This window comes from Rousettus aegyptiacus, unplaced genomic scaffold, assembly GCF_014176215.1.
Source record: "Rousettus aegyptiacus isolate mRouAeg1 unplaced genomic scaffold, mRouAeg1.p scaffold_m13_p_3, whole genome shotgun sequence".
Classification (NCBI taxonomy): Eukaryota; Metazoa; Chordata; class Mammalia; order Chiroptera; family Pteropodidae; genus Rousettus; species Rousettus aegyptiacus.
Genome location: NW_023416306.1, coordinates 1,573,475 through 1,600,490, shown reverse-complemented (window position 1 = coordinate 1,600,490; position 27,016 = coordinate 1,573,475). Strand labels below are relative to the sequence as shown.

At 59.4% G+C, this 27,016-nt stretch overlaps 4 protein-coding genes and 5 non-coding genes across 15 annotated transcripts; 3 read left to right on the top strand and 6 right to left on the bottom strand.

Moving 5' to 3' along the window:
• Positions 1-56: 56 nt before the first annotated feature.
• Positions 57-4,051, top strand: LOC107514862 (surfeit locus protein 1). 2 transcript variants are annotated; one of them, XM_036218209.1, is made up of 9 exons: positions 57-132; positions 235-286; positions 1,129-1,256; positions 1,336-1,418; positions 2,079-2,264; positions 2,948-3,020; positions 3,112-3,274; positions 3,548-3,629; positions 3,709-4,051. In XM_036218209.1, the coding sequence occupies exons 1-9, from the start codon at positions 76-78 to the stop codon at positions 3,776-3,778; spliced, it is 894 nt and encodes a 297-aa protein (XP_036074102.1). In that variant the 5' UTR covers positions 57-75; the 3' UTR covers positions 3,779-4,051. The 2 variants fall into 2 exon arrangements, with proteins under 2 accessions (XP_036074102.1, XP_036074103.1); XM_036218210.1 differs by having other exon boundaries at positions 3,749-4,042.
• On the bottom strand, positions 4,037-7,407 carry RPL7A (ribosomal protein L7a). Its single transcript, XM_016153013.2, has 8 exons — positions 7,275-7,407; positions 6,559-6,679; positions 5,884-6,033; positions 5,476-5,616; positions 5,186-5,265; positions 4,750-4,880; positions 4,411-4,480; positions 4,037-4,235 (listed from the first exon to the last, which is right to left on the bottom strand). Exons 1-8 carry the CDS (start codon positions 7,275-7,277, stop codon positions 4,131-4,133), a joined length of 801 nt encoding a protein of 266 aa, XP_016008499.1. The 5' UTR covers positions 7,278-7,407; the 3' UTR covers positions 4,037-4,130.
• Positions 4,570-4,636, bottom strand: LOC118601101. The gene has a single exon (XR_004950196.1). It is a non-coding gene; the product is annotated as a small nucleolar RNA SNORD36 (small nucleolar RNA).
• Positions 4,948-5,020, bottom strand: LOC118601098. Its single transcript, XR_004950194.1, has one exon. It is a non-coding gene; the product is annotated as a small nucleolar RNA SNORD36 (small nucleolar RNA).
• On the bottom strand, positions 5,357-5,431 carry LOC118601100. Its single transcript, XR_004950195.1, has one exon. It is a non-coding gene; the product is annotated as a small nucleolar RNA SNORD36 (small nucleolar RNA).
• On the bottom strand, positions 6,115-6,189 carry LOC118601103. Its single transcript, XR_004950198.1, has one exon. It is a non-coding gene; the product is annotated as a small nucleolar RNA SNORD24 (small nucleolar RNA).
• Positions 6,791-6,865, bottom strand: LOC118601102. Its single transcript, XR_004950197.1, has one exon. It is a non-coding gene; the product is annotated as a small nucleolar RNA SNORD24 (small nucleolar RNA).
• A 53-nt stretch (positions 7,408-7,460) lies between the features above and the next one.
• MED22 (mediator complex subunit 22) lies at positions 7,461-15,347 on the top strand. Of its 5 annotated transcripts, XM_036218212.1 has the most exons (6): positions 7,462-7,610; positions 8,080-8,254; positions 9,571-9,651; positions 10,672-10,880; positions 14,372-14,497; positions 14,596-15,347. In XM_036218212.1, the coding sequence occupies exons 2-6, from the start codon at positions 8,132-8,134 to the stop codon at positions 14,627-14,629; spliced, it is 573 nt and encodes a 190-aa protein (XP_036074105.1). In that variant the 5' UTR covers positions 7,462-7,610; positions 8,080-8,131; the 3' UTR covers positions 14,630-15,347. The 5 variants fall into 5 exon arrangements, with proteins under 5 accessions (XP_016008504.1, XP_036074105.1, XP_016008501.1 ...); XM_016153015.2 differs by lacking the exons at positions 14,372-14,497; positions 14,596-15,347 and adding an exon at positions 13,201-13,886 and having other exon boundaries at positions 7,464-7,610; XM_016153019.2 differs by lacking the exon at positions 14,372-14,497 and having other exon boundaries at positions 7,465-7,610.
• Positions 15,348-16,577: 1,230 nt separating this feature from the next.
• On the top strand, positions 16,578-22,498 carry SURF6 (surfeit 6). Of its 2 annotated transcripts, none has more exons than XM_016153012.2 (5): positions 16,578-16,760; positions 17,816-18,019; positions 18,639-18,727; positions 19,757-19,963; positions 20,059-22,498. In XM_016153012.2, the coding sequence occupies exons 1-5, from the start codon at positions 16,667-16,669 to the stop codon at positions 20,536-20,538; spliced, it is 1,074 nt and encodes a 357-aa protein (XP_016008498.2). In that variant the 5' UTR covers positions 16,578-16,666; the 3' UTR covers positions 20,539-22,498. The 2 variants fall into 2 exon arrangements, with proteins under 2 accessions (XP_016008498.2, XP_036074101.1); XM_036218208.1 differs by lacking the exon at positions 16,578-16,760 and adding an exon at positions 16,803-17,071.
• The last annotated feature ends 4,518 nt before the right edge of the window (positions 22,499-27,016 follow it).

Genomic DNA, 27,016 nt, shown 5'->3' with positions numbered 1-27,016 from the left:
GGCTGCGGCTCGGGGCGGGGCCCGGCGGCGACCCGGAAGCACACGCCCCCCGGCCGCGGCCTCAGCGGCGGGGCGATGGCAGCGGCCGCGCGGTGGCTGGGACGGCTGCTGCGCGCGGCCGGTGCGGGGCCGGTGAGCGGGGCGGGCCCGGGGTCCGCGGCGGGGCGGGGCGGCCGGGCGGGGGTCCCGCGCCCCAGACCGCCATTGCTCAGCCAGCCCCTGGCACCTCCGCAGGTCCCAGCTGGCGCCGTCACGAGGAGCGTCCTTGGGGCTCCCTCGCGCGCAGGTGAGGACTCGTCCGGGAAGAGCCGCCGTGTCCTCCACGGTGCAGATGAGCTCTGATCGCCTTCATCACACCCAGTGCCTCTTAAAGGAGGCTCGACTGCGTGCAGGGCAGTCCCGGGGCTGCCTCTTGTCGCACCGCCGTATTGCACACGCGGCGGGAGACGTTAAGCAACACCCTGACGTCTCCCCCGCCTGAGGAGAGCCACCCCAAGATGGAAACCCAGGTGGCAGGGTCCTACAGAAAAGCACATCCAGCCGGTGTGCGCGCTGCCTGCGGGCTGGGGCAGAGGCGACGCGCCGGGGGCCAGCGCTGTGCACCGCGCAGGTGTCCGGTAGCCGGCCCCGGCTGCTTCTCAGCTCCCTCAGGCCCGTGATGCTTTCGCTTGACGGGATGCGCCGTCGGAGAGCTTGAACGCGCTTTCTGTGTACATTGATCCACGTTTTTAAGGCTGAGCAATGAGAAAGCATCCGTTAGGGGAGCTCTGTAAACCTGAGCTTCTGTCATGTTTCTCCCCTCAAGGCACCGTGGCCGGTGCTGGTGCATCTCAGCCCACCGCTGCAGAAGGCATGGGGTGGTCACGTGGCCCCCCCTCGGGGTCAAGTTGCTGGCAGAGCCAGGACCAACCCCTAGGTCTCGTTTATTCAGTCAGTCAGTAAACACCCACCGAGTGCCATGTGCTGCGTCCCGGTCTGGGAGCCGGGTGACACCGGTGCTGCTAGCTGGCTTCTGACGGCAGGTCACGGTCTTCACGCCTGTGTGCGCGCTCAGGCAGCACTGCTGGGTCCTCCCCAGGCATCTGTTCTGGGGCTTCTGAGCCCCCCGGGTGTGCTAAAACTTTCTAGGGTTGGCCTGGACGCCAAGCAGGCGCCGCAGTTCCGCCGCGGAGGCAGCGGCCGCCAGAGAGGACTCGTTCCTTCAGTGGTTCCTGCTTCTCATCCCTGTGACCGCCTTCGGCTTGGGGACATGGCAGGTAAAGACTGGCCCTAGCTCTGGGGGCGCAGAGCTGTCGACTCTGCTGCCACGTGCGTGGGCTTCGTCCGTTTCCGCAGATCCAGCGTCGGAAGTGGAAGCTGAAGCTGATCGCAGAGCTGGAGTCCAGAGTCGCAGCCGAGCCTGTCCCTCTGCCGGCAGAGTGAGTGTGGCGCTGCCGGCCGGGGCGGGTCTCGCCGGGGGTGGCAGCGCAGCCTGGCCCTCCGATGGGAGCCCTCGGGATCGCTGGTCCTGCTGGGTTTCCTGGCACCCTGCCGCCCTTGGGAAGCTGCCTGTGGTCCTGGGCTTCACCGTGTTTTCAGGACCAGTATACCTGAGGGAGCCCCCAGTGCTGATGGCCCCTAGACAGTAATTCTTAGCTGACAGGTAACACAGGCAATGTCACGTTTTGAAGTGAGAGTGACATTTTGAAACTGCCCTAAAATGCCAGTGCCCTCCCCTCATTTCAAAGCACTGTCCTGAAGGGACAGCTCTGTCAGCAAAGCTTTCCGTCAGGGGAGTAAGCGGGGTGCTCGCAGGTGGTGTGTCCGCCTCCACCTTTAACCAAGTTCACGCAGAGCCCTCGTTTTAAGCTTCTTTTGAAAATATGGACCGTGAGCCCTCGTTTTAAGCTTCTTTTGAAAATATGGACCGTGCGGCATCAAAGGACACTTCCCCTTTGACGGGCACTCGCTCCCTGCGCCTCCTGCTTCTGAGGCCACAGAGTCTTGGGGTTCGCGGCCCCGTGTGAGGGCGCATCTTCCCGCCAGACCTGTGAACCCGGCTGGGCCTCGGGCCCTCCCCTTTCCCCTCTCCCCTGCAGCCCAATGGAACTGAAAAACCTGGAGTACAGGCCAGTGAAGGTCAGGGGGCGCTTCGACCACTCCAAGGAGCTGTACATGATGCCACGGACCATGGTGGACCCAGCCCGGGAGGCCCGGGAGGCTGGCCAGCCCTCCGTCCAGAGTGGTGCCCACGTCGTCACCCCCTTCCACTGCACTGACCTGGGGTGAGCGGGACTCGCCGGAGCCGACTGGCCTGCTCATGCAGACGGGGCACTGATTTGCACCTTTCCTCCTCAGTCTGTCTTGGGAGACCCTGGGAGCTCCAAATACACAGAAGGGTTCAGTCCTTGAAGAGTTTGAGATTTGTAACTGACATTATTAAGCAACTTGAGAGCAGGGAACCCCCAGCTCTGTTGATAAGTCAGGGAAGATTCCCACCCCCAGCCCGCCCGCCACTCCCCGGCACTAAGTGAGCCAAACCCGGAGTCCAGGGAAAGGGTGTGCCAGGAGGCACACTGCGCTTCCGGTATCTGCACCAGCGACACCCTGGCACCCTTGTCAAGTTTCCTGCTTTTAGGTCTGGGGTGGGCCCCCCTGTGCCCCTGGCGGCTCCCTGGCTAGGAGAGGTGGGGCCGGGACACGAGGCAGCTACTCCAATAACTGGTTCAAGGGGCCCGAACTCTGGCCCTGGCCGAGGTCACTGGCTGCCCTCGCAGTGGGCAGGCACAAGGTGGAGGTGGGGGCTACCTTCCAGGGATGGGAGGCACCCCCGCCGCCAGTCCCAAGTCCTGCTGTGATCCCTTCCCAGATATGTCATTCCCGTGTGCTAGGCCCACCCGTTCATGATCTTTACCTAAAACCCCTTCCCCACCTGAAACGACTTGCTTGGCTGGCTTTTTTCCTCTAGGATCACCATCTTGGTGAATAGAGGGTTTGTCCCGAGGAAGAGAGTGAACCCTGAGATGAGGCAGAAAGGCCAGGTATGGGGCCCGGACTCTGCCCTCAGGTGAGCAGGGCCCTGGGAGGTGAGACCCGTCCCCCTGTGGGCTCTGAAGAGCACCTTTCCTTCAGGTGGAGGGAGAAGTGGACCTGGTCGGGATGGTGAGATTGACAGAGACCAGGAAGCCCTTTGTCCCTGAGAACAACCCAGAACGGAACCATTGGCATTACCGGGACCTGGAGGCCATGGCCAAGCTCACAGGCGCAGAGCCCATCTTCATTGATGCCGACTTCAGTATGTCATCATGCCCAGCCCAGCCCCGCTCTGCCCCGCCTTCCTCATAACCCTGGGCATCTAGCTGCTTCCGTCCTAGCATTGGGGGAGGGGGTGACTGTTCTCTTAGCAAGTCTGGGAGGGAGGGAAGGCTGGGGGGGGGGCGGTGCTGGTTGTACATCAGAGGCCCTACTGAAGCAACAGCTCTGGGAAAGGGCTAAAACATCTCCAAGGAAACAGCTGACCAAGCAGCTGGTACTGAGATCAGGGACACTGAACTCACGGTCTCTGCAGAGAGCACAGTCCCTGGAGGACCCATCGGAGGGCAGACCAGGGTCACCCTGAGAAACGAGCACATGCAGTACATCATCACCTGGTGAGTCCCGTCTGCAGCCGCTCCCCACCCCCCCTCCCTCCCCCATCAGAACCTGTTCACCGTTCACTTTAACTCCAAGGTATGGCCTCTGTGCGGCCACATCGTACCTGTGGTTTAAGAAATTCCTACGGCGGACCCCTGGCACGTGACAAGATTAGCTACAGCCACTGAGTGCACGTATAAACGCGTCGCCGTGCCTTCCTTCTACCTCAGTGAACTAGCTAACGGGCTGATCAGAACACCTGGGGGATCAGAGTCCAGTGCACACGTGACTGAGCAGTTCGAGGTAACACATAGCGTACACGCTGGGTCCGACACAGCTCCTGCCCTGCGGAGAGTAAGGGCCTTGCTTTGAAAATGTACTCGCCACCACCCCAAACCTACTGACAATAAAGTAAATCACCAACTCCAAATGCGCCATCGACAGTGGCTGAAAGAATTTTTATTACTTTTATGTACAAAATGTGTGGCGGTGCTCAGCCAGAACACGCGACTGTGTCCTCAGCCCAGTTTGGTGGCCAGTTCTTTCGCCTTAGCCTTTTCCAACTTGGCAATGCGAGCCACTGACTTAGGGCCCAGGACGTTGCCTCCCCAGTGGCGGCGAATCTGCAATGACAAGAGCAGCAGTGAGTGGCCTGTCGCTTTCTGAGGTTCTCAAAGTCAGTTCACGCTACTGTTTGGTCGTTCCAAGCTGGTCCCCCAACACGACTTCTCAGAACAAGCCAGTCCGGTAACGGCCTGACTCACCCTAGATGCTGTGTCGTCTAGAGCTGCTGCTTACCTCGTCATATCTGTCGTTGTAATTGGTCCGGATAGCCTCCACCAGCTTAGCCAGCGCTCCCTTGTCTTCCCTAACAAGTCAGAGGGGAGACGTAGGTCAAACTCCGGGGTACTCTCCGTAGAACAAGAATGACTTCCTTTTTGGCTCCAAAGCAAACCTTTTGCCTCAGATACGATATGACCACACGGTTTATTCAGGTGAAGAAATTCATAACCATCAGTGGCAAAGGTGCAGGTAAATATAATCTTTAAAGTAAAATCCTATCGGATAAAGTGAACCGGGGTGGGGCGGTGGTCCCCTCCTGACTCTTGGAGAGTGTGGGCCACGCTGAGTACTCACGAGTTAACCTGCGTGAAGGCCACGGTGGTACAGGTCTTCCTGTGGACCAGGCGCCCCAGGCGGGCCTTCCCCTTGATGATGCAGTAGGGCACGCCCATCTTCCGGCACAGGGCGGGCAGGAAGACGACCAGCTGGAAGACAGCGCTGGCTCAGTCTATTTTGCCCGGAAGCAGTAATGTAAAAGCTAGTTCGGTGGCAGTTGCTCAGGGTTAAAAAGCTCATGTACTTGCACTTCAAAGTTTAATTCAGTGAGAAATTCACATCATTGCAAGAGCCACAAGTTGGATCCCTAGTCAGTACTGTCCTCAAATGAAAAGTGGTCACTCCACTTTAGCCTCTCAACACGTTAGACTCGGTATTAAACTTTATCCTCCAAGTACTGACAGAGACCCAATCAGAGGTCAGCAGTCAATGCTAAAAAGCAAGTCAAACCTACCTCGATGGGATCCACGTCATGCGCAATCACTACCAGCTGGGCCTTCTTGTTCTCCACCAGAGTGGTGACAGTATTGACCCCTAGAACACATGACCAGTCTGCATGAGCACGTGGGGGCCCAAAGGCAGGTGTGGCTGCTCTGCTCACAACGGGTCTACAGTGGGCCCAGCTACGGCTCAGGGTTAAAAAGCTCGAGTTTGACTCTTCACAGGGATTCTAGGTGAAGAAATTCGTGCATCACTGCCAAATAGCCTGCCCCACCACTCATCTTTAAGGGAAGGGACACTTACCCGCTCGAAGGACAGGTGGCCTCTTGGTGGGGACATCCCCTTTGCCGGCGGCCTTTTTCTCAGCCCGAGCCAACAACCTCTGCTTCTTCTCTTGCTTCGTCTCCGGCCTGTACTTGTGGGCCAGCTTGAGCAGCTGAGTGGCTGGGACAATAATCATTAGTTTAGGCTTATAACTTTACGTTCTAATCTTTGACACTTAACAAGTGCTAGGTCACTGTCCTGAACATGAATTGTGCTTCAAAAAATCTCGGGCCACGTACATGACCTCCCCAATTATACCACCTTTATGTTCTAGAAGCTAAACAAAGAAATCTAAATTTTAATCCAGTTCTGCCGAAGGCAAGATGACAACTGTGTCCTTCCCAGAAGTCCCTTCCCCCGTGCTAGCTTTATGACACAGAACCTCACCTGTTTGGCGGTCCAAGGCCTGGGTGAACTGGTTAATCGCAGGAGGCACTTTCAGCCGCTTATAGAGAATAGCCCTTTGCCGCTGCAGCCGAATATAGCGGGGCCATTTGACAAAGCGAGTGAGGTCCCTTTTGGGCTGGATGTCCTGTCCTGGGGAGTAAAGGGCAATGCTCGAATGAGGCTCAAACTCCTTGTCAAGTTCATAACTGAGGCCATGCGGAAGGGTGGAGGAGCATCGGCGATCTTGGTGGTTCCAAGTGTCATCGCCATCTTTCAGATGGTAAATATTCTTTTCCATCACCTGCACAAACACCTACTGCCGCAAGAGGAGCCAGCGACACCTCTCCCCCAGTCAACTAGCACACGAGGCGCACGTCGGCACCGCTGTCAGTGTGCTGTTCTGGGAGAGCTCGTTTCTTGACGGCCACGCTGAACCCCCAAGGCCAGCATGACTGAGCACAGCGCCCAGACATGCTGGGACGCTTACAAGGCGGCCTTGAACCGTGTAACTCCACTGCCCCCCACTCAAGGGGAACCCAGTTTATAGCCAGAAAGCGGCAAATCGAGTTCCAATCCAGGCAACCTACACTCCAAACCCACTAATACGCAACGTAACCTTCTGTCCGATAAACTGCCATTTTTCATCGGGAACTGAACCGTTTTCATTCAACTTACCAATGCCAAAATTCTTGGGCCTTTTCTCAAACAGCGGATTTACCACCTTCTTGGCCTCCTGCTTCTTCACGACAGCAGGGGCCGGGGCCACCTTCTTCCCCTTAGCCTTCTTCCCCTTAGGCTAGGGAGAAGAAAAACCCGTGAACCCACTGTGCTCCACTAGCTTCTCTGGAGGGCGGTGGGGCTCGGCCGCCTCCCTTACAACCCGGTGGCCGGCGCCGCCCGCTGCTCGTGCATCAGCGATCTTGGTGGTTAGGTATGTCCGCACCGGCACTCAGATAGCAAATATTCTCTCACATCATCTGCACGAGCTTGACGGCCACGTTTCTCCGCGGCGACCCCCGTCCCAGGGAGATGCACCCAAGGGAGGCAGTGGCCCCTGGAGTCCGGCTCCAGAAGCAGCAAAAGTGGACCCGGAACCCCTCGCCGAAGACCCCCAGGCAGGCTCCCAGGACCGCGAGGGGCCCCCAGGGCGCTTGAGCGCCTCGGCCGCCATCTGCTCCACGCCCCGCATTGCGGCGCTGCGACCCCCGGTTCCTCCTCCCCAGGCCCGGGCGCCGGGGAGTCTAGCTCGACCCAGCGCCTCCGTGCCGGCCCCCTCGGGGCTCTCCTTCCTCTAGGCGGTAAAGGGACCCCTGTGCGGCCGCACCCCGAGAAGGATGGCAGCGGATAGACCCGAAAGCAGCGCTGGTAACGCGAATCGCTAAGCTACTCACCATCTTGGCGGCGGGAGGCAAGAGAAAGGAAAGGGAATTGTGGGAAATATGTATGCGACCTCGGAGATCGCGAAAACTGGAGCCTGAGCGGGATTTCAGATTTAAAGAGACAGGACTCCTTTCTCGGGCCTCCGGCCGGGGGCGTCGCCCAGAGCGGGAAGCGGGTCTGCGAGGCCGGAAGGGGCGTGGAGACCGTGGCCCGCGGTCTTGTCGCGGAGAAGCGCGGAGAAGCGCGGGGAACCGGGACTTCTCCGGGACTGCCTTCTCCTTCCCGGATCCCGTCCGGGCCAGGAGTTCGCCGGGCTCGGGGTCTGCGGACCAGGTGTGAGCATCGGGGTGAGTGGCCTCTCATTGACCCCAGAATGGCTCAAAGGCCGCGAGTTCGGTCGTTGGGCCGCGCGCCGGGGCGCGGGGAGGGCGGTGGTCCGGGGAAGACCCCGGAGCGGGGCGGCCGACGGCGCGGCGGAGGGCAGAGGCCTCGGGAGGTGGCGCTGCGCGTGGAGCGGGCAGAGTCGCAAGGACCTGTCCAGCGGAGGAGTGGCGCGGGCGGGGACCTGCAGGCCTCTCGCGGACACGCGTGGGCCTGGCCTCGGAGAAATCGGGGCTTGCCGGCTCCTTAGCAGCCCTAGGATGAACTCGCCCGCGGAGGGGGCGTGAGACCCCGCGGCGCACCTGTGCGCGAATATCTCGGACGAGCTCACTTCGCCGAAAGGGAATCCCAGCAGATCTGCACGTTCTGCCGAGGTGGGGCATGGAGGGTGGGCGGCTGGCCCTGACTCTGCTCACACCAGGCTCTGCGCCCCAGGTGCTGACCGTTAGCCCCAGGCCGCCGCCCCCTGCCGGCCAGAGGCCCCGCCATGGCCCAGCAGAGAGCCCTGCCGCAGAGCAAGGAGACACTGCTGCAGTCTTACAACAAGCGGCTTAAGGATGATGTCAAGTCCATCATGGACAACTTCGCTGAGATCATCAAGACCACCAAGGTGGGTGCGGCCGGCAGGTCCCCTGCCCGTCCAGGGACCAAGGGAAGGCTCAGGACGTGGAGAGAGTGACTGCCCCGCTGTGGTCAACAGTGTGACCAGTGCTTTGTTCCAGGTGGTGGCGATACCGCAGCAGGGAACACCCGGGCGAGACCCTTGGTCCCCCTGGGGAGAACATTTTGTAGAGCAGCAGGGGGGTCAATGAAAGCAAACGGGTCAACAGGTAAATAAAGGAACCAACGAATTGCAGGTCCTGGCGAGGCAGCTCTAGGGGACTCTAGTCAAATCATCAGATTCAACATCCCGCACCACTTATTACCATGGGTTTACGGATGGGGGCTCCATCGCGCGGCGCCTCGGTTTCCCCTGCATCAGAGGGGCCTTGCGCTGATTGGATGAGTCTCTGCGGGACCTGACGGGGACCCAGACATCATAGCTATTGCGAGTGAGTGTGATCACAGAGAGGAGCTGGGGAAGGCCCCACAGGTGGGCAGGACGGTCAGCTCTGGGGTCACGGGGCCTGGAGATTAGCATGACCGCTGCAGACTTGGAAGGCTCGTTTGAGCAGGAAGGGTGGTGATGAAGGCTAGCATCTGTTTAGCATTCACAACACATCAGGCGGTGCTGGGAGGGCTGTTTGTGTCCTGTCCCATGTAACCTTCACAAGACCCTGCGAAGCAGGTACCACTGTCCTCTCCATTTTCAGAGGAAACTGAGGCTCACCAGATCATTCTGCTAATAACTGGCAGAGCCAGGATTTGAACCCAGGAAGCCCGGCCCTGACCCCAGCCTGTGCAAGGCCCTTGGGGAAGCCCTGTCCAGGGCTTAATAGCCTGGACCTCAGACAACATAGGTCAGGCAGGACTTCTGGCTCCTGCATTTACCACCTGAGACACACCTGGCATGCTCTCTGGTCTTTCTCACCTATAAACTGGAGGTGCCGTCCAGGTTTCTGAGAATCTCATAAGATAACGGTGGTCGAGAGCTTAACATGGTGCCCGGCACCCAGGAGGGGTTCTAGAAATAGTTACTTAACACATCATCTTTTTACTCATCTACTCAGTTTACTGAGCGCCCGAGCTAGTGACACTCCATACCCCAGAAAGCCTGGGCCGAGGCCTCCGTGCACCTGGCCCAGCAGTAGGTAGGCATCCATCTGTCCTGACGAAGCAGAACGAGGGAGGGAAGCTGACCATTGTCTGAGATCTGGGTAGCAGCACCCACCGTAGACAGCCGGGCGGGGTGCGGGTGTGCTGCCACCCGGCAGCTGCCTGTGGGCCGGGCACCTGCCCATGCCAGGCTTTCTTGTTTGCCCTCAGATTGAGGACGAGACACAGGTGTCCAGAGCCACTCAGGGTGAGCAGGACAATTACGAGATGCACGTGCGAGCCGCCAACATTGTGAGTCACCAGATGGAGGGCCCGGCCCGGGCTCCAGTGCCTTGGGGTTCCCACTGAGGTTTTCTGGGTGGTGGGCAAACCACTTCTCAGGAGACTCCCCTCAAGAGGAGGGCTGTTCATGGCAGTGTGTGAGGGGTGGGCAGAAAGCTGGCCACATCTGTCCTGTAGAGCAGTGGTCGCCAACCTTTTTGGCACCAGAGACCAGCGTTCCCATGAGAACCTAACGCCTGATGAGCTGAGGCGGAGCTGAGGCGGTGATGCCGGTGCTGGGGAAAGGCTGTGAATATAGGCGAAGCTTTGCTCGCTTGCCCGCCGCGCACCTCCTGCTGTGCCACCTAGTTCCTAACAGGCCCTGGACCGGTGGCAGTCTGCTGCCCGGGGGTCTGAGTCCCCTGCTGTAGAGTGCTATGCAGTGCTTGGAAAGAGATCGGCCCTTTCTTGCTGATGAGAAAGTTCTCCAAGATGCATTACAAAGGCAAAAGCAAATTGCCAAATCAAACGGGATGTTGGTCCCTTCTGATGTCCCAGAACAAGCACATCTGCTCCAGAGGTGTGTGCCCGCAGACAAGCACCTGTAGGAAAAGGTCCCAGAGGGACCTGCCCAGCTGGCAGGCACGCCACCCCCGGGCAGGGCAGGGCAGGTGGTTGATGTGATGGCGGTGTTCTCCCTGGGCTCGGAGGTTTCCCGAGGCAGACTGTGTGCTTGCGTAATTTGCATGATTGGAGGTCTGTAGCAGTGGGGCGGAAGCCAGGGGCCAAGAGAGGGCAGGGACCGGGGAGCCGATGGCACATGCCATCTCCGGGGGCTGCCGCGGAGGCATCTCATGCAGCCGAGGTGGGTGCCGGGGCCACTGTCCTCCGGTAAGCGGCCTTCTGGCTCTCTCACTTATGTCTCACGAGGACCCTGTGAAGCTGCGCGTTGCAGATGAGGAACCTGAGGCCTTTGCCTGGCTGGCATCAGGCATGTGGAGGCAGGGCTCTGTCACGCTCTCACCTGCCCGCCCGTTCCGACTGCCACAGGTCCGAGCCGGAGAGTCCCTGATGAAGCTGGTGTCCGACCTCAAGCAGTTCCTCATCCTCAACGACTTCCCGTCGGTGAACGAGGCCATCGACCAGCGCAACCAGCAGCTCCGTGCGCTGCAGGAGGAGTGCGACCGGAAGCTCATCACCCTGCGGGACGAGGTCTCCATCGACCTCTACGAGCTGGAGGAGGAGTATTACTCGTCCAGGTACAAATAGGGCCGGCCCTGCGGACCTGGGCCCGCCAGCAGGTGCGGCGCGGCTGGCCCCGCAGCCGCGAAGGCCCCGATTTTCCAGACCCCCTGCCTGGTCTCGGCAGCGGAGCCCCGCGCCCAGTGTCCGAGCAGAGCTCATGGTCAGAGCGTTTGATCGGCAGACAGTGTACACCGTGCCCCGGGCCGGGCAGTCGGGGTGAAAACCGCAGGACTTCACAGGCGGGGTCCTCGCCTGGAGGAGGGAGGCCTGGGCCAGCGTTTCTGCCCCGGGTGCCGACCGCCTCTTTTTGAAACCGTCTGCTCCCTTTAGCTTTTTAGTCAATGTTTAAGGAAGGCTGGACTAACTCCTCTTGGCCGCCCAGGACACCAGGGCTGCCCAGGGAGGCCGTTCCCTGTGGGCATCACTGAACCCCACACTGTGGTTGGGGGCAGGGCGGGGGCCTGGGGAGGAGGAGAGACAGCCTAAGCAGAGATGGCCTTGGAAGCCAGGCCCGAGTACGGGGACCCATGCTTCCCCGTCAGTTCAACCCGTCCTGCATGCCAGACCTCGGCCGGGCCCGGGGCAGTGGGCAAGACCCGTCGCCCCGGCCCTCGTGGGGCCTCTGAGGTCGTTTTGAGCTAGAGGGGCCTGAGAAACCCCAGTGTAATTCATATGGGGAAACTGAGGCTGGAGGCCGGGAGGCCTCACCCCTCCATCCCTGTTAGCTTGGGAGACCAAGAGTCGGTCCAGCAGACACGGAGGTCGCGTCCTCTTCTGCCCTCGCCCGGACAGACCTGTCCTTCCTGTGTCCGGTGTAGGTTTTAAATCCTGGGACCACAGGTGCCGAGAGCCAGCGTGGTCTGTGGTCTGGGGCTTGGTTTCCCAGCCTTAGACTTGGTGCCACCCTTCATGGTCCCTGCCCCTCTTGGCCTCTGTGGGAAGTGACAGTGTGTCACTGCCGAGTCGGAGCCGTTCTGGACTTCCCAGAGCATGCTGGGGCCTCCCGGTCCCTGATACCCATCGGCTCAGCAGGCCCATGGCGACGCCTCCTGACACACCAGGCCGTCAGAGACGGGTCCTGAGTGGCGGCTTCAGACCCCTCTGGGGCCGTGGCTCGCAGCCCTGCTGGTTCTGCAGAATCCCTTCACATCCCCGGGTTTGTCCCTGTCACCTCCCAGGGCCAGGCCTCTGGGCTGAGCGGCTGCAGGATGGCACTCAGCCCTGCCTCCTGGGGTCAAGGGCGGAGAGGAGGGGACCTGCCCAGAGGCGCTCAGCAGGGCTGGGGGGGAACGCAGGGAGCCTGAGCGCCAGGCTTCCCACGCACGTCCTACCGTCAGTCTCTGGGTCACCCAGGGGGGCTCTGGGCCAGCCTGGTGGCCCTTCCAGCTGTCCCTGGTGCCTCAGGAGGCCAAGTTCCTCCCTCGTCTGTAGGGCCTGTAAGTGGCCAGGGCTTGGCTGAGTCAGGGCCTGCGGGCCGTGTGCTCATCCTGCTCGTCCGCCCAGCGTGCACCACCGCCGAGTCCCCAGCGCTGAGCCCGCCCTCCACCCTCCGAGGCCCGTCTCCACGCTTGCTCGCACGCTTTCCGCTCGTGACTCGCTCTTTCTCTGCCTCTCACCCTCTGCTGTTCGAGGGCCGCTGCTCTGTGCCCAGGGTGGTTTCTGAGACTCAACACTGACGGCAAGAGCCAGGGAGGGGACAGGCAGGGAACGAGAAGCAGGGCAGGTTGCAGGGGGAGAACCCAGCGAGACAAGTGAGGGTCCGTCCTGCCCCCGAGCCCGCCTCGGAAGCCGTCGTGCGCCGCGCTCTGCGCCTGCATCCCGAGCTCCCCAGCGGCGGCGTTAGACGTTCGAGGTCGCACAGCGGGCGCAGTGGCACAGGGCGGGATGCCAGGGGCAGACCCGGGAACGACAGGGCGTCAGCCTTCAGGCTCCTCGTAAAGCGTGGGGGCCGTGGAGAGACCACACGGAGCTGTGCACGCTGGTTCCCAGTGCCGGCGACACCGGCAGCTCCCTGCAGGAGGGGCGTGAGCAGCAGGAGCCAGGGCCGCCGTGCGACAGGACGACACGCAGTCGATGAGCGCGGGGCGCTGCCGAGGTCACGCGGACCTGCGTTGCCGGTCCCGGAGGCTGCCCACTTCAGGATGCCGAAGGACCCTGAAGCAAGGGGGCCCCCCACGCTCCGCCCGCTCAGCCAGGCCAGCCCAGAGGGGGGGCGGGGAGAGGCAGCTCGGGGCGCGGCCCGTCTTCTTAACTCTGCTTCTGTCTCGCTTTTCCCTCCGCCGGCTTCCACTCTGCCTGCTCCTGTCTCTCCCTGGGTTTCTGGTGGTGGAAAAGCTCCAGTCTGTGCGAAGCTAACGATCTGCCTCTGTGCGAAGCTTACTGGAGGCTGGACCTCGACACAGACACCGCTGATGGCCACTCGGCCCCTCTGCTGGCGTCCCCGGAGCCCAGCACTGGCCCCCTGCAGGCTGCAGCCCCTGCCCACTCCCACGCCAGCGGCCCTGGCCCCACGGAGCACCCCTGAGCCTCCCACGCCCCAGCCCAGGGTCTTGGGAACAAAATCCATGGCTCCCGGCCGTCCAGCCTCCTTCCTCTCAGCCTTGGTTTCCGCTTGGGGAGCCACTGTGGCCTCCTTGGGCACCTCAGCACAGGGACAGCCCACCCAGGGGTGTCGGGGGAAAGTAGCTCCCCCAGCCCTTGCCAGGGTGGCCCAGTCTTCCGAAGTCACGTCTGGTCATTGTCCAGGGCACTTCACCCGGCCGAGGACCTCACAGCAGGGCAGGGCGGGCGCCTGATGTCTGGGGACATGGCCCGAGCCTGCTGTTTAAGATGGGGCGCTCTGAGTGGACGTTGCTAGCCCTTCGGCCAGGCGCCCTGTGCATGGCCACCACGCCGCGTCGCCCCGAGGGGCGCTGCAGGGCTGGGGTGCCGCCGGTCGCACATGGGCCGGCAGGGCGTCTGCGTACACCTTCCGGCTGTTCTTCAGCAGGACCATCGAATAAAAGCCGTGCTGCCCTTGGCGTTGGCTGGTTCTTTCTCGCTCGGACCTGATTGGTCCGGAATCACCGGTGATCTCCCCGGCCGTGGGAGTTACCGCTCCTGGACACCCTGGTCCGCCTCCTCCCGTGGGGGCCCTGGGCAAGCGGGGACTCGGTCAGTCTGGGGTCATGGCTGCGTTCCCGTTGCCTCAGACTGCCTGGGACCTGGACCCTTAGTATCTGGTGAATGAAAAACTGCTGCCCTTCCTGTGCACCTGCACGTCTGGTCCTTTCTAGTTGTCACTGCACCCCGAGTCGGTGCTGTTGTCGCCTGCATTTCAGGGAGCAGTGGCCACGTGTTGGGAAGGGGTGGGCGTGTTGTACCCACGGTCGCAGAGCTGGGAAGCGAAGTGGCAGAGATCAGGGCTCCGTCTAGACGGAACAGTAGGCCGGTGCCACTGCCAGGGTTACCTGAGAAAGTGGGGACCCTCCCCTGTAACACCAGTGTGCTGTGTCTCCTCATGAAGGACACCATCGGCCCGGTGTATGGAGGAGGTGACAGCCCACGGTCCAGCCTTGGACAGGGAGGGACACAAGCTGACACCCATCTCGGGTCCCAGAGAGCCCCACGGCCAAGCGGAGGCACCAGAGAGGTGGCCGCCTGGGGCGGGCTGGGGACGTTGCTTCTCTCGGTGAGTTTCCCCATCGACGGGATGGGCGGCCATCTCTTCCTGAAACAGTTTAATTGCAGAAGTAACTTGACCACTAAGGAAGAAAAAAGATGACAGCCAACGGAAGCACGTGTGCAGAAGGAGAGAGGCGTGTGCCGCGGAGCGGCGGGGTTCGGGTCGTCTTCTTTCCACACACCTGCGACACGAGCACCTGTCTCGTCGCTTCTACCCCCCGGGCTAGCGCCATTGTCCTCCCTGGAAAACGGAGTTACTTCTTTTCACTTAAAGCAAAGCAGCTCCCAGCCGCCTCGCCCTCCGCAGCCCGCGCCCCTGGCGGCAGAGCCCGGGGAAACGGGCTCTCGGCTTCAGAGTCTCACCTGCCGCCTCTGGCGGCTTCCTCACGACCTGGCCAAACTGCACGTGTCAACATCCCCAGTGGCCTCCATGTGATGCTAAACCCTGGTCTTTATCGCCTTTTTATCCCCAACTTTTCACTAGATGGTCAAACCCCTGGAAACATTACCAAGGTGACGCAGAGGCCGGCGTGCAGCCCCCATTCTGCAGGTTGCACTTGCGCATAGAAATTCATCTGAACGTCATGGCGCTCATCCCCAAGTACTCGTCACCCCCTCTAAGAAAAGCAGCATTCTCCATGGCACAATGCCAGCATCAACCCCCAATGAATTCCATAAACATCTAGTATAACTTTTCAATTTCCCCAAATGCCTTTTTCTGCCTATTTTTATTTTTGCATCGCACTTAGTTATTATTTCTGATAGTGTTTTAAAATCTAGAGCAGGATCAGGATGTGGTCAGGATAGGTCGAGTAGAATTCCAGATACGTTTGAAGGGAAAGCCAGCAGGATTCACTCAAGATTAGATGAGGGACTGAGTCAGGGTGGCCTTAAGGTCTGCCTCCCGGGCTGGGTGGGAGCAGACCCGCCTTGACAGATGGGAAGGAAGGCAGTGTGGGAAGATGGGACAGGAGGTCAGGTACCTGCTCTGTACACAGCAGGTGCAGGTGTGTGTTGGGTGCTCAGATGTGGGTCTGGCGTTCAGGGGTCCTCACAGTCAAGCCACGAGCCCCAAAGGGACCACTGAGCAGAGGGAGTGGGCGGAAAAGAAGTGGTTTGGAGACCCAGAGAAGCGGGGTAGAGGGGGCAGGCCGGCTGTCTGGGGTCCTGGAGGCCGCGTGCAGACAGGGTTTGGGGAGGAGGGAAGAAGGGCCGCTTGAACCTCGGCACCTGGCACAGAAAGGTACCGACATGAGCAGGGCCCATAATCAGGGTCTGCGTTCAGAACGCAACTTTTCTCCCACGCTGTCGTGTGGCAACTCTGGTGACCTCTACCAACCCGCCCAGTGAAGACAGCAAGGCCTCCAAGACCGCCCTGGGGATGGAGACACAGGTCAGATCCCGCCACGCTTGGGGTGTGGGCTGGAGTCCCACTGAAAGAGGACCCGTCCCTGTCACTTGTGTCCCGGTCCCTTCAGTGCCCCTCGCTTTGATAGTCAAAACCGACGGTTCCAGAAGGGACATGTGTCTGGCTCAATGAGTGTGAGGCCGAGATCACGCAGCGGATCGTAACGACGACATCATCGTCGCCCAGAGACATCCCCTCCCGGCAGAGGGCGGCGGAGACAGGGAAGTTCTTCATGCTTCAAACAGATCCCATTAGCAGCGTTTTCAAAGGGCCTTTTGACGTCCTCACCGCTCGGAGCCCCGGGGTTCGCCCGCTTCCACTTGGGGTCTGCGCCCCCAAAGCACCGCATTACTGCCGGCCTCATCCTGTCGCCCCTAGTTATTGAGCGCCTAGTGTGTACGGGGTACTGTGCCGGGGTCGGGGCGCAGAGGGCGGCCGGGGGCTCACCAGCACCGCCCCAGCCTCCAGCCGGGGGTCCGAGGCCCCACAGACCGCACGCACCGCCCCCCGCGGCCACCCGCGGCCCACAGTGCCTTGCGCCCCGCGCCCCGCCCCCGGCGGAGCCCGGCCGGGCCGGTGGAGCCCCGCGCGCGGCGCCTGCGCACGCGGCGCTTCCGGCGAGCGCGGCCCGGGGACCCGGGTGCGTGCGCGCGTCCCACGCCCCGCGCCCCGGCCGCCTGCCCGCCGCAGGCCCCCGAGTGAGCCCCGCCCGCCCCCCGGGCCCCCGACATGGCATCTCTGCTCGCCAAGGACGCCTACCTGCAGGGCCTGGCCAGGAAGATCTGCGCCCAGCCCAGCCCGGAGCCGCGGAAGCGCAAGTCGGGTAACGCGCGGCCCGGGGCCCGTCCTGGGAGGGCTTCGGGAGGGGGCGCCCCGCTCCCTGCCGCTGCGGAGCCCGCGCGTCCCCCACACCGCACCCCGAAGAGCCTCCAGGTGGACGCGCGGCACAAGCACGGAACACACTAGAAGGGAATATGTGATGTTAAAGCCAACGCTGGTTCCCTGCTTGTCGGGGACATCAGCCTGGGGGTCCGAGGGTCTCCGCGCCATCTGCCCACCCGGCAGGAAGTACTGCCGGAGTTCGGAGGAAGTGACCTTGTGGGATGCGCACTGTGGGGACAAGGCAGGCAGAAGGTGGCTCCCGCGACGTGGGTTGACATGACAGGGGTGACAGGCGACCCGCGGGAAGTAGGTGCACAGCAGGCGGAACAGGCGAACGGGCCTGCGGGGAGCTGGGCGGCAGCATGCCCGAGCCGGGAGGAGGGGAGCGCGGCGGGCTGGCGCGGGCCTGGCGGAGGAAAAGCGACTTTATACAAGGAAAATGTGCCCGTTATAGAAGGTCAGAAAACGTGAGTTTTCTCATCGTTCAGTTACAACTTAGAGCTGTGTATTTCTAGTCATTTTTCTATGAGTAATAATGTGCTTATTAAAGTAATTCGTACTGTTTTCCATTTAAAATGTAAACATGTTCTCCAGTTCTTAAAATGAAAGCTCATGTCCTCATTTTTGATGGCTACCTAGTGGAGTGCCACAGCGTGTCCCCATAGGTGGATATTCAGGTTTTCCTAGTTGTTTTTTTTCCCAACAGCGTCGTGATGAACGTTCCAAGGCCAAATCTTTGCGCATACCGGGGGTGGATTCTCACAGCCGGCTGCTGGGTCGCGTGTGTGTCTGCCGCTCAGGGTTTCGATGTGCGGGGCCGGTCTGCTTCCCCTGGGCAGCATGCGCTGCCGCTCTGTGGATAAGGGTCTCCAGAGCCTCCATCCGGATTCACTTTCTTTCAGCACCCCTCTGGGATCAAAGCCTTTACAAGGCCTCCTGCCTGTTGAATGGGTCACACAGATTGGGACAACAGCTCTTTCTCATTTTGTATTTTAGCTGGCAAAACTCAAGGCTCAGAAACTGCCAGAGCCCCCAAAAAGAAGAGGAAGAGACCACAGAAGAAATCCCGTGAGCGACAGGAGAAGGTCGCGGAGCCCAGGGCCCAGACCCTGGGGGAGAAGTCTCTGGCAGCTTCTGGAGCCGGGAAGCCAGCTGTAGTGAAGGATGAGAAGGCCTCCGGCTCCACGGGGGGCCCCACAGGTGCAGAGCTCTGGGATGTTGGGCAGGGCCGGTGGGGATCCATGCAAACGTGGTCATTTTTGGTCATAAGAAAAGATACCGCTAGGCACGGTGGGATCGTGGGAGACGTCCCAAAGAGCAAGCTTCAGTGGGCAGATCACAGGGACGCTGTGGGTGGCTGGGATCCCAGGAAATGCACGGCAGTGCCAGGCCGGGTGGTGGCTGGGATCTGGCAAGGGGCAAGGCTGTGAGGACCCAGAGCAGCTTGGCTTGAAGGACGTCACTGCCCTCAAGCTTCTGAGAGGGTGTCGTGAGAGCCGACTTGTTCAGGGGGACCGCAGGCTGCAGAAGCTGAAGAGGGAGGCTGGTGTGGCTTGCCCTGTCAGAGGATTTTCTCATAACACACAAGGACACAAGGATGTCCTGTGCTGGAGGGCGTCCTGGGGGGCCAATCCTCATTCCAGAAGCGGAGTGCAAGTTACTGGAACTGCAGTGCAGATCCTCACGTGGCCAGCAGGGGGAGGGCAGTGCGGGAGACTCAGGCTTTGAAGCTGGCCCAGGAGGCGGCGGGAAAGGCCGGGAGGCGGCGGGAAAGGCCGGGAGGCCGCCCCCTTTCAGTCCTCCCACTCCCCGCTTGCAGGTGGGCTGGCCGCAGAGCCCGACTCCCTCTTTGCCCTGGACGTTCTGCGGCAGCGACTGCACGAAAAGATCCAGGAGGCCCGGGGCCAGGTAGGCGGGGGCGACTTTGGGGTGCCGGGAGCGCCGTTTGCTGCAGTGGTTTCCCCCCTGCGGGGCGGCTCCCAGCGCTGCCGGCCATCGTGGGCCTGGCCAGCGTTTCTGTGAGATGGGCTGACGGGAGGCGCCTGGGGCGGTGGGTCCTGCCAGCGCCCGGCAGCTCTATCCTGTGTTCTCGTCTTGGGAGGTTCATCCCAGAGTCGCCTGCCCTTTGCTGGCCTAGGAGAGGCTCAGCCTGCTTTCTCTGGGAAGGTGCCTTTGTTGAACACCACTCTGGTGACACTTCTGTCCATCTCAATGTCCCGACAGCTCTGTGAAGGGCCTGGGGCGAGGTGACCTGCCTGACATGATAGTCACAGCACACACTGACACCTGAGTTGGCGTTGGCCCTCCTCCAACCTGGCCACCACTGCCCTTTCCCTGGAAACTTCAACCAGGCCTCTTGCAGTGTGGGGACAGCCCCCCAGCACCCTTCTGTAGCAGTCTGGGCAGGCACCAGGGGCCGGGTCCTGAGGGGTGACCCGGGCTTGGGCTGCTTTCCTGGAGTGCAGATCTAGGGCAGGCTGGCCTGGGTGCTCTGCTTGGCCCCAGGTGAGGAAGGCTGTAGGTGAAGCACGGCTGGTCACTGTCACCACATAATAGTGCTGCGGTTTGCACGGGCGCTGACTCGTTTGACCAACGCCCAGTTCTGGGTGGCGGCCTTGGCTAAGCCACCTGGTCCTGAAGTCTAAAGTGGGGGACAGCGTCCCCTGGAGTGGCTCATGGGGGAGATTTAGTGAACCCGTGTTTGCGGAGTGCTGCCGGCTGCCTGTGCACCAGAGCGTGTTCTGACGCGGGGGGGGGGGGGGGGTCCCCTTGTTCCTTCGGAGTCACCTGCATTTTGTGGTAGGTCATGTCCGAGTGGAACGCTGAACTCGGTGGGGCCCCTGCCCTGCTCAGGGGCGTCCTCTCGTGCCTCCCGGCCCTGAGCCCACGTGCTGGGCGCCCCAGGACCTCAAGGCTGAACCCCGCTTTCTCCTCCAGGGCGGCACTGAGGAGCTGTCTCCCGCCGCCTTGGAGAAAAGGCGGCGGCGGAAGCAGGAGCGGGACCGGAGGAAGAGGAAGCGGAAGGAGCTGAGAGCCAACGAGAAGGCGGCCCAGGCCGCGGAGGCCGCGCCGCCCGCGCCCGCGGCACCCAGCCCTGCGGCGGGCCGGCAGACGGGCCGGCAGACGGGGCTGCTCTTCACCAAGGTGGGGCGGGCCTGGCGCGTGCGCGTCGGCGCTGGCGGCGCCCTCGCCCCGGGCGCGCGCGTGCGCGTTGGTGCTGACGGCCGCTTCTCCCCCAGGTGGAGGTGAGCGCGGAGCCGCCCACCAGCCGCGCGCAGCGCCGCAAGGAGAAGCGGCAGAAGCTCAAGGGGAACCTGACGCCGCTGACGGGCAGGAACTACCGGCAGCTGCTGGAGCGGCTGCAGGCGCGGCAGAGCCGGTTGGAGCAGCTCCGGGAGCGGGACGCGGGGCAGGCCCGGGAGCTGGAGGCCAAGATGCGGTGGACCGATGCGCTGTACAAGGCCGAGGGCGTGAGGGTCCGTGACGACCAGCACCTGCTGCAGGCGGCCCTGCAGCGCAAGGAGAAGCGGCGCGCGCAGCGGCAGCGCCGGTGGGAGAAGCGCACGGCCCACGTGGTGGACAAGATGCAGCGGCGGCAGGACCAGCGGCGCCAGAACCTGCGCAGGAAGAAGGTGGCGAGGGCCGAGCGGCGCCGGGAGAAGGCCCGCAAGAAGGGCCGGATCCTGCCCCAGGACCTGCAGCGGGCCGGCCTAGCGTGAGGGCCGCGGCCGAGTGGCCGCACCGCACCCCGGCCCCTGGCTGCATGTCCATGGGAGGCCAGAGGGGCAAGGCGTGCCACGCCGGGCAGCCCCCACGGGTGCGGGGCGCACCGTCACACGTGGGCTCGTCGGGAGGGCTTGGGTCACCCGACCAAAGGGGAATGTTGAGAAGGGGCCCACGTCCTTCAGTCCCCAGAGGGTGAACCAGACCTGGGCTTCAGCCTTCTCTTGTGAGGCCAGAAGCTCCCGAAGGGTTTGCAGGTGACGAGCGAGAGGGCAGTGTGGAGGGGTGGGGACCTGGCCCCTTCCTCTTCTCCCCTGTTCACAACAGCAAGGAAGGAGTGGCCTTGGTGACTGCTGCTGTCAGTCCGAAACTCACTCGGAAAGGACGAAAATCCAGCCTCTGTAGCTGCAGCCGAAGGTGGAGCTCATAGCCTCTGGTCGCCCGGAGGTGTTGCCAACCTCAGGCATCATTAGGATTCAGCGATCCTAAGTCTATTTTAAGAAGGGTGAAAATTAAGATCGAAGCTAGACATACACACGAACAATTCTAAGATAGCCACTGAAGGTAGAAACCGTGTACATGCTAAACTAAGAGGAAGGGAAAAAATGGAGTGGGGTGGGGTGGGGTGGGACCAGAAGGCAGGAGAGAAAGTGAAACTGGAACCGAGGGGGGCGGGGGGAAGGTGGAGCGAGGTGCAGAATTAAGCCCAAGCCTGCAGGCAGCCAGAGTGAATGCAAACCGAGGAAACCCAGGTGGGCCGTTCGCTCTGTGGATTGTATTTCAATAAAGCTGTTAATAAAATTCTTTCGATTAAACTCCAGTTGAGAAACAAATTGTGGCCACAAGGAAGCTGGTGTGGCTGTGTTATCGGACTTGCAGACATGGAAGGTTTGATGACGATTACAAGTCTGATCTCACGGATGGGTGCAGGAGCGTACCTGAAATAGCATACACGTTTATAGCACAGGACGGGGATGAAAACTGACCATCTGCTCCTCCATAAAACAAGTCTGGCGTTTCGAGGGCTTGACATCGTACTAAGCACATCATCTGGCCGTGGCACAATTTAAATTTTAAGAAGTAATCGTTAAAATGTCATTTGGAAGTTTAACAGCACACTTCTAAATTACCTGAGTCAAAGAATAATTCCTAATGGACATTAGAGAGTGTTTAGGACTGAAAGATGATTAGAATCTGTGGGGCACAGCCAAAGCGGCGCGAAAAGCATTCCCCAGCCTTCGCGGGTGCGTGCGTGCGTGCGTGCGTGCGTGCGTATCCCTGGATGTAGGGGAGGAAGGGGTTGCGCCGTGCAGCGCAGTTTGCGGCCGCCTCGGCTGACCTGCAGCTCTGTTCCAGCACTCGCTTGTCCCACCACCCTGCACCCAGCAATTTCTCCCAAATGATTTTCTGTCAGGACAGTTGAGAGCGTTACCTGTGAAAATGGCACAGGAGCCTCTCGACAGGCCTGCTGGGTGTTCGCCCAAGCACACGTCACCTTGGGCGTTCGTTCCCCTGAAGATTCCGCCAGGAAACTCCCCCCTCCAGCATGGGTGCCCCAGCTCCTCGTAGCCAGTGTGCAGGGAGAGCAGACAAGCATTTGGGTGCGTTTACCTAGCACTTAAAGGAACCACCCCACCCTGCAGTCGTTGAGTTTCTGAGGCCTTCCCAATTTATGGTGTCCTCAAAATTTTGCCTTTAAAAGACATTTGTCTTGGGACCACATCGCCCGACAAGGTGATCCATAGGTGTGTGCCAATATGTCCAAGGTCCCATTGTTTCATGCTAACTAGACTGCTAATACCCTCAGCTAAAATCCAGCAGGATCATAAATCCCAGATTTTCCCTGTATCAGTCATGACAGGTTGTGTTATGTTGCATTACACAAGTACCTTTTAATAAAAGTAAAAGACTGATCACTCGTTGTCTCAGCTAATAAAAACAGAGACCCTCAACTGGGTGAAGACCATTTACCAAGAACCTACACACAATGGTGAGAGAAAATGTTCCTGCTAAGATCAGAATGTTTCTTATCGCTGCTTTTCAACACCACGCTGGAAGTCCTAGGACGTGCAATAAGACGAGAAAAATAAGGGGCATCCCAATCGGGAAGGAAGAAATCAAACTGCAGTTGATGTGATCTATGTAGGAAATCCAAAGGAAGTGGCACGAAAAAAAAAAAAAAGGAACTAAAAAGCAATTATATGCAGGAATTCACCTGCTTTGGGGCTGGGGCGACCAAGGCATCATACTGGGAACATTCCTACAGCTTCCTTTTCTCTCAGGACAACTGCGGAAATCCCCGTTGCCATGAAATACCAACTTTTCCCTCCCACAGTGATGCTGTCAAATGTCCACACCAGGAAATACCTTATTCATGAATCAGTTTCAAAATAGGAATTAGCATGGAATCTATACAATTACCACAGTAAAAGGAAGAACCCATGCCAAAATATATTTTTTTTTTGCCACAGAACAGATGGAATTTTTTCAAATGTTTCTCCATGCAATAAAAAAAGCAATCACCTCTCTACTACAAAATCCAAAGGAGAAAAACAAGCTTACAGAGGAGATAGTCAACAGGATTGAAAATGTTAGACATCGAGAGCGGAAGAACAAGAAATCACAAATCAAAAATAGAAGCAGCATATGAAAGAACAAACTGCTGAAAATCATTATGTGACATAGGAAAAAAATATGAAAACAAGGAAATGGAATAAGACATTTAAAAAGTTTAAAGACGGTAGCCATGAAAGAAAGGCAAACAAGACGTACACAATAGAAGTCCCCAAAGAAGAAGACGGAAATTTAGGAACAGGAAAAAAATACTTAAAAACAGAATCCAAGAAACCTTTGTAGGAATTAAATACATGACTCTCCAGAATGAACATCCACAGTCCCATGAGAAAATTCACCCCGATCGTCCCACACATACCTGTCCTGGTAAGGTTTGCTGGGCTTCACAATATATAAAGTAATCCTTAGACAGCCATGCAAAAATTCCAAATTATGCGTAAGGGACAAAAATCCGGCATCGTGCTTCCTCATAGTAATGTCCAACCTCAGAAGCGACTGGGGATGCCGCCACCAAGGCTCCAGCGAAAGCAAGTGTGCCCAAGAATGTTACACAGAGCCAAACTCTCACTCAAGTTTAAGACAACAGACGAGCCGTTTTGAACACACAACTCAAGAATATCGATCCCATGAACGCTTCTTGAAGAAGCCGCTCGAGGACAAGCCTCAGCAGCCACATTTTAAGTGGACGAAGGATGACAAAAAAAGATTAGTGCTAACGGGACCTTACTTAAGTACAGGACCAAGTCAGACATGAGGCCAAAGACCACAGTTCCAGAATGTAAATGGAATAATATAATTCTCACAAACTGGGAGAGAAAATGGGGGATGTTAAAACAAAGGATTCCTTCATCTTTATAGATAGGAATAAATGGTATTTAAACATGGAAATCCAAGTAGGAGAGGCATACGTTCATTCACGGTAAATATGTGGTAGCATAATAAAGTCAATAAACAAGGACAAGAGAGAAGGAAAGAGTAGGAAATTATTCCTACGGAGGAGGAAATTATTCACACCGTAACTCCCCACGAGTTAAGACATGTGTCGCTTACGTAAATAGAGGACGAAAGGTACTCCGTGAAATTGTGGCTACAAAAATTTTCCACCGGATTAAAATCCAAATCTTCCAAATTATCGAAAAAGCAAAAAAAAAAAAAAAAAAAAAAAAAAAAAAAAACCCACACAGGAAAAAGCCTTTCGAAGCTATGAAAACAAGAAAAAACCCAAATAACTTCACCAGAGTAAACATATCACAGCTATAACTGAAAATTTGTTCAACTTTTTTATTAAACAAAGTTTCAAACGGGATCACAAAGCAAGACTGAACTCAGTAATGAATGTAAGGTACTTTAAAAGGACGTGATACAGACAGGCTTACAAGCAAAAGTTCACAAAGACACTAGATGAATGCAAACAAAAATGCCAAGGATATGATCTTAATACCTGTTACCACTGATTTTTAGGGAGAAAAACACTAAGAAAAAGAGTCTGTGGCCATGCCACCCTGAACCAGCCTGATCCTGTCTGATCTCAGAAGCTAAGTAGAAGCAGGCTCGGGCCTGGTTAGTACTTGGATGGGAGATCACCTAGGTGCTGAAGGCGTAAAAAATAAAAAAAAATAAAGGATTGTAAAACTGACAAGGTCCTCGCAATCTATGAGGTCAACCAAGGGTTGCCTCGCCTAAAAAAGAAAAAAAAGAAATCTCACCATCCTATTAATCTCTCACTCTGAGTTAACACCAGAAGTTCCTTTGCTGTAAAATGACCCCCCGGCCCAAGCTACATGGGACTCCATTACAGGGCACCTACCAAGTGTCACTTGGCTCCCTCACGTCCTGGGACTCGCGCTAACTACCTTCCTTCTACTCCTTTCCAGCCCTTGTTTAATCTTGCGTCTTCCAGGGTTCTGCCTTCCCACATGAAGACAATGGTGGTGCAAGGCTTCCGGCAGCTTCCAGTGACCCAGTTGACCCCTTGGCGTCAGTCTCTGGGGCCCTTACAACAGGCTTTGGCCAGAGATCTTGGTTCCCACAGGCAGGGAGGGACTACGGCTGGAGCTCAGCTCTGAAGAAGTTACAGCAGACAGACCTTAGTCCCCAGACATCCCTTTGAGAATAAGGGAAGAAAGTCTCTAAGGAGGCGGGGGTAACGCAGGGAGGAGGCGGCAGAACTGCAGTTGGGCCCAGGGGAGACCGCGCTGTCCGGGGACGTTATTCCTTCTCTGATAAACGTTCCTTTGTCTTTAACTCGGCCTGGGTCTTGAATTCGTTCCTGCGGATCCAAGGACACTCTCTGGGTGGAGTGGAACTTGAGTCTTTACTCAAGGGGTTCCCCCTGTTACTCATCAAGGAGGCTCCGGACTTCCCCTCCCTGGACGCTGGCTCCCCCGGCGCCGCTGCCGGAGGCCCAGGGCCTTGTGCGCCCACCTAGCTCAGCAGTAGTGTGTGTGTGGGGGGGTCCCTTCCCACTCCCTCTTCAACCAGGCAGACCCCAGGCGGCCCGAGGCGACCACCTGCGGCCGGCTCCGCTCGAGGTCGAGATTTCAACCCGGAGACGCGACAGCGGGGTGCGGGGCAGATGCTGGGGGCCCGGAGAGGAAACCGGGATCCCCAGGGACCCCGGCTAGGTGGCGCGGCGAGGCCTGCTCAGTACACACCCACGAGGCCGCGCGCCGGTTTCAGCCCCGTCTCCCGGGGCACAGCGCCCACACCCTACCCGCGCCCCGCGCCCGGCGCCAGCCTCACGGGCGTGGTCACACGTCCCCGCGTCCCCGAAGGCCCGCCCCAGACCACCTGATGTCCCGCGTCCCCTGGCGCCCCCCCACCTCCGGTTCCCCCAGCGGAGTGGCGCCCCCGTCCCTGCCCCAGCGCCGACGCCCCGTGGAGTTGTCACCCCGAAGGGCGCGGACTCGGCCGAGGCCTCCGCGGCCCCGGCGGAAGTGGACACCCCGGGTTCCCGCCAGCCGAGGGCCCTTCGGCCACCCGCAGACTCTGCTGGGCGCCTGCTCCCTGCAGCCAGGGCTGCGCCGAGCCTGGGCCTCTGCCCGAGGAAGCTGGGGGGCTGCGGGCGGCCCCGGTAGAGGACCCTGTCCCCACCCCCGGGAGGGAGGTCGGGAGGTGGAAGGGACATTCCTGAGGGTGGGCGAAATCACTACGGGGGTCCGCTCCTCTCCAACGAGTGCTCACCGAAGGCCTTTCCAGAGATTTCTTTAGACTCTCCGGGGCACATCCGGGAAAGTGCTACAACGGTCCTGCTCCTCCAGGTGGGGAAACTGAGGCACGGGGCGGGGGGAAGCAGTCTTGAAGGCGGAGCCAGGTGCCTTGGTACCTTGCTCAGTCCTTGAACTCGTCTTCCTTACTCCCCTGGCTCCATCAGCTTTCTTCTTCACCAGAATGTCCCTTCCCCTCTGCGGTGACTGACAGGGAGCACAAGTCCGGGAGTCCGGGGTCTCCGCCTCTCCTCCAAGCCCCGCCCCTCTCTGCTGCTCCTGCCTTACCGGCTGAGGACCCGGTCCCCTCCAGCAGGAAACCAACCGGGGGGCCTCGCTCTCTCTCACCCCGTGGTCCACTGGGGAAGAACACCTGCCCGCCCACCGGTTCCTGGACTCTGCGGGGAGCATCCTTACCCCAGCCGGCCTCCTGGGGAACCAGGTGGACAGCCGCGTAGGCCCCAGGTGAAGGGCAGCCTCATTCTCTTGAGCTGCCACACCTGCCCCGCCATGCCACCCCGAGGCCCTGATCTGCTGGAGGACACCGCCCGCCCTTTTGCCGTGCGGAGTTCTCGGAGTTCTCTTAAGTGCTTTTCCTGTATTAGCTTAATCTTCACCCAAACCTTGCCTCTAAAAGGGAGCCAAGGTGCGGAGAGCGGACATCACGTGCACAAAGTAAGTGGGGGACCCAGGA